A 15,170-nucleotide genomic window follows, 5' to 3' on the forward strand; every position below is an offset into this window, starting at 1 on the left:
CTCCAACCGCACCTTAGAGCAGGGCATCCCGGGAGGGAGGCAGGGAGACCAGTTGGCCCACTCAGGCCAGGTCTCCAGGCTGCAGATCCTCTTGCCCAAGGTTGGTGAGTGGACGGGAGGAGCCAGGTGGGTCCAGAGTGAACATTTCTTTGATTACTGTGGGGGCCGGGCAGTGACTACCCAGACTAGGCTCTGGCACAGACCCTCCAGAGAAGAAGTGCGTGCTGTCTGGCTCCCAGCTGTCCCATCCAGCCCTTTCAGGTTCCAGAAGGAGAGGCTGCAGCCCTGGCCCTGAGTTTTGGAGACCCTGCCTTTGACATTGTTCCCCTGGCAATGGCCCTCTTGGAACTTGGCCCTTGTTGGGGAGATAATCCTTTCTGCACCGGGCAGGATTCCCTCCAGCAGGCTGTTACACAAGAGGCCACATGGAGGCTGCTGGCAGGTATTTGCTGCTCTGCTTGTCTCCATCTCCGTTCAGTTTCTTGGTCCCCCAAAGGGCCTGGCCTCAAGGTGACCTCTGCCTTCCTTGCTCCGTAGTGAAGCGTATCTGGGGATCTCCGCCCCGTGTTCATCTCCCCTCTTCTGGCCTCATCCACATTCATGCTGCTGGACAGAAGGCAGGGGCCGGCTCAAATCTGAGATTGCCAACCCCACTCTACTTGTTCACAAAGTACAATGAGGGTGCTCTCCCAGTACCTGCCCTGTTTGGTTGAAAATCTTAGTGACAGGCTGGTGACAGGAAGGGGCCTGGGTTCTAGTCCCCATGGGGTGGGATGTTTCTCCCTGAGCCTGTCCTTTCCTGGGGGCAGACCACGGTGCCGCCTCTCTTGTCTGCCTCTGCCTAGGACAGTTGTTCTCAACCTTCTTAATGCTGCGACCCTTTAATACAGTTCTTCATGTCCTGGTGACCCCCAACGGTAACATTATTTCCTTGCTACTTCATAACTGTAATTTTGCTACAGTTACGAATTTCTATGTAATCCCAAAGGGGTCACGACCCACAGGTTGAGGACTAGGGAGAGGGGGAAGAAGGCACAGGATGGGGTGACACTTTATATAGATGCTGACCCCGAAGTGCCAGAATTCTATTTTGGCAATGTGGCTGTTGAAGGGGAAGATGACGATGAAAACCAGAGCTGCCCTCTAACCTGCTGGTGTGTCTACAGGGGCCAGAAATAGGAAATGGTGTCTGGAAGACATGTCCAGTCAGCCATGCAGGCAGGGAAACTTCAGTTCCCCAGCTAGAGCCTAGGCCTCCCCTACCTCTTGGCTTTGCTTGGGAGAAAAGCATGCCAGCTTGAGCTCTGCCTTCTAACAGCTGTTCCCAAGCGTGCTTTTTGTTTGAGCAGGTTCTGTTCTGCCATAGAGCGAGTGGGTGACTTACCACAGAGTTGGCCATATGGAAGGCCCCTTTGTTCAGCAGAGCAGCCAACTTTCTAAAGGAAACCAATGCAGGTGAGGCTAGCTGGCAAAGGGTTCGACATGGCCAGAGGGGCCCAGAGCCCTCAGAAAGTGAAAGGAGCTATCTGAAGCCACTGTGGGTATGTAGAGGGGAGGGGAGGCCTTCCTGGGTTCCCAGTCAGCTTTGAGGGGTGTGGTAAAGAGAGGCCAGGTTTGAGAACAGCATAGAGCATCCTGAAGCAGACAGGGGTCCCACACAAGTAGATCTTGGGTAGAGGCCAGAAAGTGAGCCCCAGGTTGGCAAGGGGTTCAAGCCTTGTCTAACCCCAAAGATCATAACTATGTTTTTTTCTTCGGGTCATCTGCCTCCAGGAATAACTAATGGGAACGTGGAGCCAGAGGACACTTCTGAGGAGCAGGCTGGTCGTCTCCCAGTGCCCACTGCTTCTGCAGGACACCGACCTGAGCCCCTTCCCTGGAAGCAGCCCCACACAGAGAGACAGCACCAACCTCTCCCCCACAGGACTCCTCTGAGAGGTCCCTCTAGGCTCTATCCAAGACCAGAGGTGTGAAGTGGCTGCTGTATTGGCCTCCCAAAGAGCCAGCCCCTGGCTCCTGTTGGGCCCTGTATCGTCTCCCATGTCTACTTCTGTTCTTTATAAGCTCTGCATGCCCAGCCACTCTCAGGGCAGTCTATGGTCCGTGGCTCTTGGGAAACAGGGCCTGTGAGGGAAGTACAGCAGCTAGACTTGGTAACACGCTGACCAGTGGCTCCATAGGGTCTGGATGTCTCCCGCTCTGAGCCAAGCCCTTGGGTGCCCAAGCTGAGCTGAAGCTGTAGGGAGTGGCTATCACACATGCAGGCAGGACTGTGTAACACGTGCAAGAGGCAGATGCATATGTGAGCGGGGAGGGCCAGGGTGCAGGAAAGAGCAGCACCCCGAGTTTTCTTGGGTTACTTTAGCTACCATGTCGGCTCAGTATTGTGAAGGGGCGAATTTGTGGGCCACAGGACCAGGGATTGTGTTCTCCAGGGAAGCAAGCAGCCCAGAGGCAGCCAGCTGTTTTCCCAGGGTTCCTTCAGGACTCAGAAGCCCCTTTCTAGAATGTGTGGAAATACTTAGTGCTGCCTGAAACACCAAGGACAGTGGCCAGCAGCAGCTCAGGGAGTGCTTTCTGGGTGGGGACAGGGTGGGTTTTGTTTTGTTTTGTTTTTTGGTATTTTTTGTATTGTATTGTTTGGGGTTTTGGTTTGACTTTGAGGTAGGGTCTCACTATGCTGCCCTGGCTGGCCTGGAACTAGTTATGCAGACCGAGTTGGCCTCAAACTCGAGAGAGAGATCTGCCTGCCTCTGCGTCCCGATTTGCTGGGTGAAATGCTGTGGTGCCACACCTGGCCATTTGCTCTATTCTGACTCTCTGAGCTGGGGCTTTGCTGGCTCTGCACAGGGGCTTATCTTCCAAGGCAGGCCCTGAACTGGCAGGGGACACTATGTGCAGTGCCCCTCACTACCCCTTTCCCCACACTCTGGACCGCCATCTCTCCACCCGCTCCAGTCACTTCAAGGCAGGAGCTAGGACACGGATGTGAGTCTGGCATCCATGCCAGCCGATCCTCCACCTCTCACCTGCCTGACCTATCCCTTCCTGTGGAGGCCCCCAGATCTTCGCTTTCCCTTTACTCCCTCTGCCGGTGCCTCGCCCTGGTGCTCCCGGTGTGGCCCTGTGTGGCTTGGGGTGTCTCCTCTGTTATCTGAAGTAGAGGTGTAACTCGGTGATAGAACACTTGCCTAGCATATGCAGGCTCCCTTTTTGAGCCCCAGCGTCCCCCAACTAAACCAATGGCAATGATCTTGTGCTCTGGCCTGGGCACAAATGGATACTAACAGGACATTTTAAACAAACGATAAAACCAGAATGTGGCCTCTGCGTGGTCAGCATGGGTAGCATGCTTAGGCTGTGACTGTGGTGGCAGCTGCTGCGGTGCAGGACATGGGAGCGCTTTGCTCTACGCACCTCAGGCTTGTCCCATGGCTGGTTAAGGAGCTTTCAGGAGGCCTAGGCCAGGCAGAGGTGGCTGCTCTGGTCTTGTCTGAACCCCCCCCCCCTTTGATATACAGCCTATGCCCCTGAATGTCTTTGGACTCCTGGCCTAGCTTCCTCAGCCACCTGTCTTCAAGACGTCTCTTGTTCAGACACACAGGGTCACCGGCCCTGGCTTGCAGGACTTGTAGCTCCACAGAGCCAGTTTTGTCCCACTGAACCCTGGGCCTGAGGTTGACCCCTGCCATGGGCCTTCTGATGACCATAAGCACATCCCTACAACCAGGTCTTACCAACCAAGACCCTTCCTGGGTCCTGCCAGCCCTGTGGTTCCTGCTAACATACCTAACAGGGCCCCAGGCCATGCTATTTATGTGCTGGTTTGAAGAAGAATGGCCCCCATATGCTCATGTATTTGAATGTTTGGTTCCCTCCAAACCACCTAAGTTGGTGGGCTGTTGAAGGCTTAGGAAGTTTGGCCTTGTTGGAGAAGGTGACGTTTGAAAATGCCAATCCAGACCCAGTCTCTCTCTCTCTCTCTGCTTCCTGCCTACAGATCAGGATGTAGCTCTCAGCTACCGCTCCTGTGCCACGCCATGCCATGCCTGCCTGGTGCTGTGCTCCCCGCCATGTTCATGGACTCACCCTCTGAAACTATAACCAACCCTCCAATTAAATGCTTTCTTCTTTGAGTCACCTTTGTCACTGTGTCTCTTCACGGCAATAATAAAACAGTAATTAAGACACCCTGTCCCTCCCCAGAAAGCTCTCTGAATACTCTGTCCTCCCACAGCCCCACAATCCAGTATGGCATGGTCCGTCCTCCCCACCCCCCACTTCTGGATGGAGGTCTGATGTCACTGCCTGGCTCTGCCCACTGTTTCCCAGTGGCCCCAAGAGCTGCCCAGACGTTGATGAGTGTTGCAGGCCGGGCCGAAGCACCGGCACGGGGAGTCGGGGCCTCAAAGCACAGGAGTTATCAGAATAGTATTTATTGATATGCTCAGTGCTACCTTGTTAATACTTCGTCACGTGGCGCGTGGCTGAGGTAATAGGGGTGGGGCCAGTGGGGCCTGGACCCCCGTGGGAAGCAGTCCAGCCAGCAGCTGGGGACCCGGGAGGGGGATGTGGTTATTGCGTTGTATTCCTTCCCTCACTCGCACCCTGGCGCCTACGCCTGCTCTCACCCACTGCTCACACGTGGGTGCCGCTCGCACACTCACACATACTCAGGCTCACTCACACCACACTTGCCCCCCTACTTGTTCATGAGCTTGCTTGTGCACGGGCACCGTGCCCTCTGGCAAACTCAGTCACTCGGGCAGGTGCTTGTACCCACACCTGCTTACTTGGCACTTGTATACCCGCCTCTGGTTCTGCCGCTCACACACACCATCCTCTGCTTTAAATGCACCCTAATTCTCCTGATGATAGATAGGCTCCTCAGTTACAGTAATCATAGTAAAATAAAGTGTGTGTCAGGCTGCGAGGAGAAAGTGCGTGTTGACTTGGACCTGGGGCAGCCTACGGTTCCCCCACCTGCAGAGGCATCAGGTCCCTCTGCGGGGGGCCAGGCCCTTAAGTGAGTGACCACTGGGGTCTGTCCTGAGGCTTGTGCCACCTTCCTCCGCATCCTGCTCACTCACCCTAGGCTGGGCCCAACTGGGTGTGCTGAGTTGTCTTGGCCCACAATAAAACCCACTAAAAAAATAAAACTCTTCATCCTTCAGCCCAGCACACAGCGGGGGCCTGATGCCGGGGTGGGCACCCTACCCCACCTTGCACTCTAGCCCCAGCCTACACACGTGGATGCCATGGAGAGCCAGGTGGAAGGGGTGCTGGGCCCCGTGGCATGCAGACAGGAGGCTGAGGGGGTGTGGGCAGTACTGGGTGAGCAGAGTTCAGATCTACTCAAGGCTAGGCTCAGCTGGGCCATCCCTGGCTCATGCAGAGAGTTTTTGGTGGCCTGGGAGGTCCTGCCCCTCAAAACTCCACAGTACTCACAACCGTTCTCGGCTCCTCGAAGGTGGCGATGAGGATCTGCTGGGGTGGGGGGATGGTGAGGAGGTCGCCCATGTCTGAGGGAGCACAGGGGCCTCCTTCCTCCTCTTCCCGGGTCTCATACAGCGTGCTGATGTGGAGCAGGGGGTGAGTGGCATTTCGGCTCAGGATGGTGAGGGGGTCGGCCTTGCCCAGACTGCCTGGTGACAGGGGGGCAGCAGCGGGGGCCGTGGGGGGTGAGCAGACGTGAAATGGGCCCCCGGATGGAAGCCCTGGCAGGGCAGGCTCTGTGGGGTATGGGATTTCCTTCTCGGGGAGCGGAGCATCTGAAAACAGGCAGGAACACAGGCATTTCACAATCCAGCTCACTCACCGCTACAGCCCTCCCAGTGTAACCCACGGGCACCCACTGGGCCCCCAGCTTCCACGGATGGCAGGCGCCCCTGTGTTCAGCGGCCTGCCTGGCTAAGTCTCTGATACCCAGGGACAGCAGCAGTACTGCCTGCTGAATTTTTCCACCCCGTGGCTCACATCTGCCCGAAGCCCTTATTGACCGAAGGAGGTATGTTCCCTGGTGGCTGCACTCCTGCCTTCCTCCTCATCCTCTGCTTTTTCATACTCCTATTAGGCCTGCAGCTCACCTTAGGAGCAACCCTACTGTTGGTCCTGTTGTGACCAAGCTAGCTAGCCTGCCTGCCACCTCATCTACATTGTTCTCCGTGTCTTCTCTCTTCGTGCCTTAGACACGGGAACTGCCAACTTCCTGCTCAGGGCTCCTTGGGAATCTACATTCTGACCCCGTCCCGCACCTGCTTGGCTCCCTACCTTTGGTGGGTGCTGCAGCCAGGCCCAGCCCACATTCCTCTGTCTGGGACAGGAAGCCACCTTCCTGGCTCCGGGAGGCGGGTAGGGCAGGGGGCACTGCCTCAGTCTTGGCCTTCTTGGTACCTAGGATGTAGGGATGTACGTCCAAGGAGAAGTGCCGGGTATGCTTTTTCTCAGAGGCAGCAGGTGGGGCAGGGGAGGGGCCTGAATCTCCTCCACTACCCTTGTAGTGGTGGGCAGCCCGGGCCCCAGCGTCCAGCAGGGGGGCAATGAGCGTGTCTGTGGCCGTCTTCCTGCGCACGGGCTTGGGCTTCTCTGTCTTGCTGTTCTCCACACGCATAATGGCCAGCTGCTCCTTGAAGGGCTGTGGCAGCGGGTTGCTGGTGGGGATCCACTTCATCTTCTTCCGGGGCCGCTTGACCACGGGTGGCTCGGCAGAGCCGTCGGGCTCGGCGGGGTTGATGCTGGGGTCCACCGTCTGGATGCCCGAGTCCCGCACGGTGGGCGTGGTGTCGTGGTTAGACTGAGCCAAGGCCGCCAGAAGCTGCCGCACCACGTTGTCATACATGAGGTCGCTCTCGTTGGTGATGAAGTCCAGCCGGTTGAGCGACTTGATGTGGTCTCGGTTCTCGTTGCAGAACATGGCCAGGATGTTGATGTCGCAGAACTGGGAGCGGCGCCACTGCCGGCGCGTCTTGATGCCCACCTTGTGCAGTTTGTCAAAGATGAAGTTGCTCTTGCGGAAGATGAAGAGGTGGATGAGGTTGACCAGGATGATGAGGTTCATGAAGCAGAGGAGCACGATGTCCACACCTGCAATGATCCGCTGCAGCTGCACCGAAGGCAGCTTGCAGCTGACGCGCACCACGGGCCCAGCGCCACCCACAGGCCCATCCGGCGAGGCGCCCAGGGCACAGGTGAACTCGTTCTGCTTCTGGGTGGCATAGTATGTGCATAGGTAGGAGATGGGCACCACGCTGAGCAGCAGGATCAGTACGTGCCGCGCCAAGTAGAGCTTGGCCAAGAAGTTGCTGCGACCCCTGCGCTCCAGGTACTTCTCGAACAGATTCTGTTCGGGGCTCTTCTCCTTCTCAGCGTTTTCGATGATCTCCCGCTTCTCGCGCTCCGTGATGCCTGGCCCCTTGGACTGGATCTGCTTCTCGATCTTAGGGGCACGGCCCTCCGCTGCCCTGTGGTAGCAATTGTCAATCTCCTGCAGCAGGAAGTTGAGCTCGGAGGTGAGGCGGGTGGAGGCCAGAAACTCCCAGCCCAGTGCGGGCACGTACATGATGGCAGCAAAGGCCAGCAGTGCGTAGGGTAGGAACTTGTGCTCAAACAGCGATGGCCAAAGGCTGGCATCCACGCCGGGCAGCGCATCCCGCAGCTCTGTCCAGCAGTAGCCACGGGCGTACAGCGCCTGGTCACGGGTGAAGTTGTGCGGAGTGTAACAGTAAATTGGTTCCTCTGAGGGTAGAGAGGAGACACGGGCTAGGGCAAGAGGTGGGACTGGCCTGAGGAAGAACGGGTCTTGGGAAGGACCTGATCCTGTCTCTTGTCCAGACCCCTCCCCTGTGCAGGTGGCTGGGCTCTCACGTCCATCAACTCTACAGCCCCTCCCACTGAGCCGCCTGCTTTACACAGGGACCGCTGCTCCTCAAATGGGCCCTTCTCTTCTCAGGCCAGTTTTCCCTCATCGTGTCCTAACTACAGTGCTGTGTGTGTGGTTCCCACTTACAAAGTGGCTGGCCAGGGGGGTAACACCTGCTTGTGTGAACTGAAGAAATAACCTATACTAATAAACAGTCCTATACTTAGCATAGGTCTTGAAAGGCCATAAAGACCGCATGTACAATACAAACCAAGGTCTGGAGGGGATCAAGACAAACCATGCTGACAGCCAGGGTTCCTCTTTCAGCATCCCACATGGACAAAATACCAGTTCCTGCACTGCCAGGATTGGTGGCCTGGATGTTCCTACCTAGCCAGAGGCAGTCACAGAGGCCCAAATGCAAAGAAAAACCTGCCTGTGACAGGTGAGAGGGGCCTCACAAGTCCCACTGTCCTGGAGGAAGAGAAACGTGGGAATGCCGGATGCTGGTGTTGGGGAAGGATCAGTGGACAGGTCTGCCACCGAAAGTGAACAAAGGGCCGTCTGCTCTTGCTCACGTGGACACACATCCCGAAGCAAAGGATGTCACGCGTGCCTCCATCAGGCCACACTCAGCCTTGTGCTGCCATCTTAAGCTTTTAATTCGTTTTCAGAAAACTTGGAGGCTCAAAGCCCCCAGACTGGGATATGATTCCTAGGTGCAAAGCCATGGTTACCTGTGGCACTAATCCAAGCCAGTTCCTCCTTTGCCATCCCTCTTACCCTCAAGTGTGGCTCTAAGGTAGATCAACTAGAAGCCTTCCCTGCTCCAGCTCAAAGCTCTTCACCACAGTCTTGAGACCGGTTGTCTGTCTGAACCTAGCCTCAAGTTAATGTAGACAGGGAAATGGCAGAGACCCAGGCTAGATGGAAGAGTCTGAATATGAAATTTCCCCTACAGGCTCACGTGTTTGAACACTTGGGCCCCAGCTGGCGGCACTGTTTTGGGGGGGGTTGTGGAATCTTTGGGAGGTGGGGTCTAGCTAGAAGCATGAGACTGGGATGGGTGGGCAGGTGGGTTACATACACCTCAATGTGTACCAGCCACTCCAGAGCTCTTACCACGGAAGGAGCCACTTTAGCCACATGCCCTCTCCCCATGTTGGAATGTGTCCCCTGAGATTGTGAACCAGAACAAATCCTTCCTCCCTTAGGTTGTTTCTGCTACAGCAACGAGAAAAGTGACCATCACAGACATTAAGCACAGTTGATGCTTTCAGGGGCCCAGGAAGCAGGGGACAGAGATCCCACTGCCTGCATGTTCTTCTTGTAGTACCAGCATGTAGGGGTCCTGGCACCATTCCAACTTAGCTAGGATCTTGCTCTCCATTCGGGGTATGCCTCTGCCCACACAGCCTCTCATCATGAAAACTCAAAGACACTGAGGCCTGAAGGACCACCAGAATATACTCAGGTCAAGGAGCGCCCCAATGGCCATGCGGCCACTGGTCTTCCTCAGATGGTCCTGGGATGATACGGAGGGCTCCAATGGAGGTGTGGGTGAGCCAGATGGAGTGAGTCTTGCCTAGATGGTCAGATACTGGGTCTTGAAGCTGGGTACCTGGCCATGGCCAGGGACAGAAGAGAAGGCTAGGGACAGTCAGGTCAGGGAAAGCTGATCCCTTTAACCTGAAGTCCTGGAGGACAGATGTCCAGGGCAGGATTGAGCTGGGCTCTGAGAAGAGCAAACAGGGGAAGCAAAAGAATCGGCTCTCTTGGTTGAGAAAAAATGGAATTTTATTCTTTTTTTTTTTTTTTTTTTTTTTTTTTGGTCCTTACAGCTGATCCCTAAAGCCACAGAAGGGTTGAGTGGCCTTCTCTCTGGGAATTTGATTCCCGCCCTGAATCAAGCCCATCCCTACATGTCCAGCCACGCTGTAAGCTGGACAAGCAAGAGGAGAGACCCCCATACTCCCGTGGGCACTCGGGAGCCAACCTCCTCCTTGGCTGGCCTGTGTCTGCAGAGGCACCTGGTACTTCTGATGGCACAGCAGATACCAAGGGATCTAGAGGGGTGCAGGTGCTCAAGCACGGTTGGCTGCCATAGGATAGTGATGCCATGGACATGTCATACTGGGCCTCAACTGGGCAGGATGGCAGGTACCCAGAATGCTCTGCCCACATACAGTGGCTGCACGGAGCTCTCTGTCTGAGGCCCCTCTCTCCTGGTTTCCCAGGGGTGATGAGGTCTTGCCTGGGTAAGTACAGGTGCTGAAGGAGGAGACACAGAAGCTGGTCCATCTCAGTGCAGACAGGGCTAGCTCTGCAGAGTACTGTTGAAGGGTCCTTTCCCCAGCGGACAGTACTGTGTAGACCTGAGCTTCTGGACACCCTGCTGCTCCTAAGAGCACGCTGAGATTCCTAGCCAAGGAACCTACTAAGCTGAGACTGTCTGCCCCCATCACAGTGGCATGGAGTCAACAGCGGTAACCACAGAGTGCCGAGTGCCTTACTGTAGCCTCCAGGAAGAGCAGGTCTGAACAGCGTAAGCACAGACCTGTAGGGCTTTTATTTGGAATTCTGCCCGGGGTTGGGGCTGAACCTGAACCCTAGACACATCTCCAGTGCACTCCTTGGGTCTGGCCTGCACACACCCCAGCTCACTTAGGCCTCCGTCACTCGTGGAAGGAAAAGCTTTCAAGGGATGCCTGGTCCTGCGGAGGCTGTTGTCTCTGGCCAGCTCATAGCTCCCACTGCCCCTTCACTTTCAGCTCCTCTCACCCCTGGGCAGTTCGAAACCCTTCCTCAACTCTTTCATGGTAATGTGACAGCTCCCAAGATGACCATATCCTGATTTTTGGACCTTGTGACAGTGCTGCTTTGTGTGGTCCAAGTGACTCTGCAGCTGGGATTAAGGACTTTACGGAGATGATCCTGGATTATCTGAGTAGGACAATGGAACACAAGTGTCCCTTTTTAAGGAAGGCAGTGGTGGATAGAGAAGCTCTGAGCCAAATGGCACGATGTACTTCTGTCCTGAAGGTGGGAACAGATTTACCACGGGAAGCTCCAGAAGGACCAGCCCTGCCTACAGTTTGTCCATCTTGTAAGACTCACGTCAGGTTTCTGACCAGCAGAAATCAGGACAACTGTTTTTGTTAATTTTTAAACATTTTTTGTGTGTTTATGCGAATGTATGTGGGTGTTATGTGTGCAACCTGTGGGTATTGGTTCTCTCCTTCTTCCCTGTGGGTTCCAGGGATCACACTCAACTTGTCAGGCTTGGGGACGAGCATCTTTATTTGCTGAACTAATGCACCGGCTTTGTTCGGTTCTTGGCGCGTGTAAAACGCTGGGGATCAACCTAGGACCTCCACTACACCAATGGAGTGCTCTGCTGTCGAGTCCTGTGCACTGTTCGGAGCCACTGAGCTTGGGCTCGCCTGTTCCAGCAGCGTAGGCAGATAACAGGTGGCCCTGGCTTCTCCCAGGCTGCCTGCCTCATGCGTGTATGTGCGTGGGGGGAATACTCCATCCCGCTACTTCCTGCGGTGATTTTGAGTGCTGCAGGCCTCGCATAGGTAGTATTCATTCCTGGGTCAGAAAGGGTTGACTTGTAGGGGCCACAGGAAAAAGGAGGTGGGCTGGTATTCTGAGCCCACTTCTCACAGGTCCACCACGGAAATCCACCCTGCTGGGTGGGACGCCCAGGGAAAGGCCAGAGGCCAGGTATAGGATCCACCTATGGTCGTCAGTATAGGGCACTTACAGTTTTCCTTCTTTAAGGAAGGAGTACAGAAATGGGACACATACTAGGTGACGCCCCACTTCCGTGAGCTGGACATTCACCACACCTGGAAATACCCCCAAGTATGTGGGACCTGACTGTTTTAGGAAAAAGTCATTGCTGGCCTTCCAGCCTGGGTCTGAATGATCTGGGGGATCTTTGCCTCTCTTCCCTTCCCCCACTTCTGGCCTTTGCATACTGAACTCCCCCTCCTGCCTGAGAAGCTATTTCACAGTAGTCCAGGCCCATCACCAGCTGGTCTCTAGACAGGAGTCCTCTGTGATTTTTTTTCTGGGCCGCCCCTACACCCTGAGTTCTACCTCTAGCTCTGCTGGGTGGAGATCAGCAGTGCTGAGCTCAAGGGGGTTCATCTTAACATAGCAGAACCCGCTAGATGGAGGGCAGGCTCCCCCTGAGGGGGTACCCACACAGTACTATCCTCTGACACTGGGGCTTGAACAGCCCTACAGGCAGGACCCAGGTGTATGCAGAAGGAAACGGAGGGGGCCGTTGGTCACCCTGGCCCCTGGTATTACAAGTGGGGTGGCTGGCTTAAAATGGCATACATACCTCACAGATCTAGAGGCCAGAAGTCCAAAAGCCTTCACAGAGTCCTGGCACAGGGTCCCGGCTACGCTTCTGTCCTACCTTCTCCTATGTTCTTACCAAATGGTCCCCCCAAAATGACAGGGCCTTGGGCGAAGGTACCGTTAAGGAACCCTTTCCCCATGTCTGATTCTCTTGTGTCTGGAGTCCCTGGATGCTTTTGGGTTCTGTGGGACAAAAGGATGATGAAGAGCCCCAAGAAGCTATCGGGCTGTCGTGAACATCAATCAAAGCCCAGAGAAACAGCAGCGCTTCAGAATTGCCTAGGAGATCAGGGAAAGCAAAGGTCAGGAGTAACGCTGGTTGTCCATGATCTCTAACCTCCCAGGAAGAAGCTTACTGGTCAAGCACAGCTGCTTGTCCATGCTGGGGAGGTGCTGTGTGAGGACCCCCTCCTCATACTTGTGGTAGGCCTGGCTCAGCACGGGTAGAGGGCGTTAAAACATGTGGGCCTCAGGTGGGCACATGCATTTCTGTGGGAAAGCAGAGGGGGTCTGAAGGAGCAGGTCCAGGATTGGGGCTGCTTTGGGGGCCCAGTTGTTTGCAGGGTGCTTGGAGGTCCCAAGACACTGGGCTGGCAGTGTCTGAGTAGAGGGCTCATTACAAGGGATGACCGGAGATGGCCCAGCCCATGTGTACAGCCACATCTGAGGCTGCCCTACTGTGTCTGTCATAGAGCTGTGTTTCCCCAACTATCTGCTGAAGAGTCCTAGCCCTGTACCTGTGGACTGACAGAAACAGCCTTTGCAGATGTAAATAGACTGAGATGAGAGTACAGTAATCCCAACCCTACTGCATCCTTGTGACTCAAAGGAGGGACACAGACATGGGGAAATCCCAACAGAGGACAGACACAGGGTTTGGGTGGTGTAGCTATAGGCCAAGGAACAGCAGGGATGGGCTGCAGCTACCAGTTTATCAGGAAGAAAGGGTCCTTGTCATTCCCTAGGGTCTTCAGAGAGAACTCAGGTCTCCCACACCTGGAGTTGGGACTTCCGGCCTCTAGCACTTTGAGGCACATGTCTGTTCTTGTAAGCCAGCCACCCCATTGTTGGTACTGTGACCGACACGTCCAAAAACCCCTTTATGCACACACCTGGGTGTGACCTGGAGGCCCCACCGCACCCTCCGACTTCTGTCTTGCCTATGGTGACATCTAATCCCAAGTGTCAGAGCCTTTGGTGTCCAAGGATGGAGACCAGGAGAGCCCTGGGGTGGTATTAAGCAGTCTGAAGGATGCCTGCCCTCAGGTTGGATACCTCTAGGTCCTGGAGTTTCCTGAAAGGTGAGGCACCTGTGGATGACGGTGAGGAAGGGGGCATCAAAACTTTGCCTGTTCGTGTTGCCCAGTAGTTGCAGAGGGCAGAGCGAGCTGCACCCCCGGAGGAACTCTGGAGCCTGACAGCCTTCCTCCTGCTGTGAAACTGGTACCTCTGGGCCACAGCTCAGACCTGCTGAAGTGGATACCTGAGTCCTTGCCTCAGCTCAGCTCCAGGTGGGAGATGCTACTTCCTGTCTCCCGTGTTACCAGAAACCAGCTCCCTGGTGCCTCACACCGGCTTGTTGCTGTTCTGATCTAGTCACCTCAGGCAGGGACCACTATGTATGAGCACTCTCCTGCACAGGACCACAGGTACACCCACATGTACACCAGGCCCATTTCTACTGACCTAATGCTTCGGCCTCTCAACCTAGTCACTCTTCCCTAACCTGCCCCATCTTCCACCTACACTGTCTTTGTCAGCCAAGGATGGCCTCTTGGGCCATCATTGCTTGATGCCCTCCAGGGCCAGCCCTGTTTGGCCTCCTCTGCAGAAAACCTCTGGAAGGGGGAACTTCAGAGCTCCTTAGGAGTGCCCTCACTTTCCTATGCTGTCAGTCCCACGAATCCCGTGTAGCATCATGGGATTTTCACTATGCCTGGGCAGTGGCTCTCAGCGCTTACAAAAGCCTTCTCTAGTTAGCGTCTGGCTACCTCTCCACGCCTCAGTCCCCACTGTGACATTCTACAACTCAGACCCCACAGTCCCGTTCATACCAAGGGCCAGCAAGTGTAGGGCAGGCCTACTTTCCTCACGGCTTGAGGCTGAAGGAATGGAAGGCCAAACAACAATAAAACAGAGGAAGGCTCGCAGGCGGCCCTGTCTCGCTTCAACCCCTCATGCCAGACAGAGGTGGTGCCCAAGGTCTGCGATGAGAGACCCGAGGGCAATGCCTCATCGCCTGGGCAGGTGGGTGCGGTCCAGCTGGCGCTAGCTGCCTGGCGCTGAGAGCCAGTGCGCTCAGAGCGCTGGGCGCTACACACCTGCGGACGCGCGCCCTGCCTCACCTGCGAAGTTCTTGGTGAAGACCAGGGTGACCAGCAGGATGGGTACCAGCACGGTGCCGATGGTGACCACGCGGTCGAACGGCAATTCCAGCTTGAGCTGCAGCAGCAGCGCGGCCAGCGCGCCCGTCTTGTCGTCCTGCGAGCCAGGCAGGATGAGCTCCCTCAGCTTCTCGCCCGCCAGCAGCGCGGTCGCCATGTCCGCCGACTGCTCCAGGAGGTGGTGCATGGGGGGCGGGGGCGCAGCCCGACTGGGTACGGGCGGGGGGCGCGGGCGGGGCCGCGCGCCGGAGAGGGCGGCGGGGGGCGGCGGGGAGCGGGATCGAGGGGGCGCGGGGCGCGGGGCGCCGGAAGAGGGATGTCAGGGGCGATGCGGCGGGGCTCGGGGGTCCGCCGCCCCGCGAGAGGGGTCGGGCTGCCAGGGCGCCGGGCCGCCGCCGCCCCCGCCGTGCGCTGTAGCCGGCCCGCGCCCTGCGTCCCTCCCGGGGGCGGCGGCGGCTCTCCTGCCTGGGCCGCGCGGCCCGCTCCCGCCTGGGAGGGGGGCTGTTTACCTGCGGCAACTCCGTGGCGTGGCTCCGCCCCCAGTCCCCCCC

The 15,170-nt window shown here is 56.5% G+C and overlaps 1 protein-coding gene across 1 annotated transcript; it reads right to left on the bottom strand.

Moving 5' to 3' along the window:
- Positions 1 to 4,416: 4,416 nt before the first annotated feature.
- Positions 4,417 to 15,170, bottom strand: Panx2 (pannexin 2). The gene is made up of 3 exons (XM_021638986.2): positions 14,581 to 15,170; positions 6,271 to 7,734; positions 4,417 to 5,771 (listed from the first exon to the last, which is right to left on the bottom strand). Exons 1-3 carry the CDS (start codon positions 14,804 to 14,806, stop codon positions 5,428 to 5,430), a joined length of 2,034 nt encoding a protein of 677 aa, XP_021494661.1. The 5' UTR covers positions 14,807 to 15,170; the 3' UTR covers positions 4,417 to 5,427.

This window comes from Meriones unguiculatus, chromosome 8, assembly GCF_030254825.1.
Source record: "Meriones unguiculatus strain TT.TT164.6M chromosome 8, Bangor_MerUng_6.1, whole genome shotgun sequence".
In the NCBI taxonomy this organism is placed as follows: domain Eukaryota; kingdom Metazoa; phylum Chordata; class Mammalia; order Rodentia; family Muridae; genus Meriones; species Meriones unguiculatus.

Excerpts from the sequence above, each read along its gene's own strand:
- Panx2 (XM_021638986.2), bottom strand. The coding sequence starts at position 14,806 with ATGCACCACCTCCTGGAGCAGTCGGCGGACATGGCGACCGCGCTGCTG. Across the intron at positions 7,735-14,580 it reads CTTCACCAAGAACTTCGCAG|AGGAACCAATTTACTGTTAC; the intron begins GTGAGGCAGGGC and ends CTCTACCCTCAG. Across the intron at positions 5,772-6,270 it reads GGCTGCAGCACCCACCAAAG|ATGCTCCGCTCCCCGAGAAG; the intron begins GTAGGGAGCCAA and ends GCCTGTTTTCAG.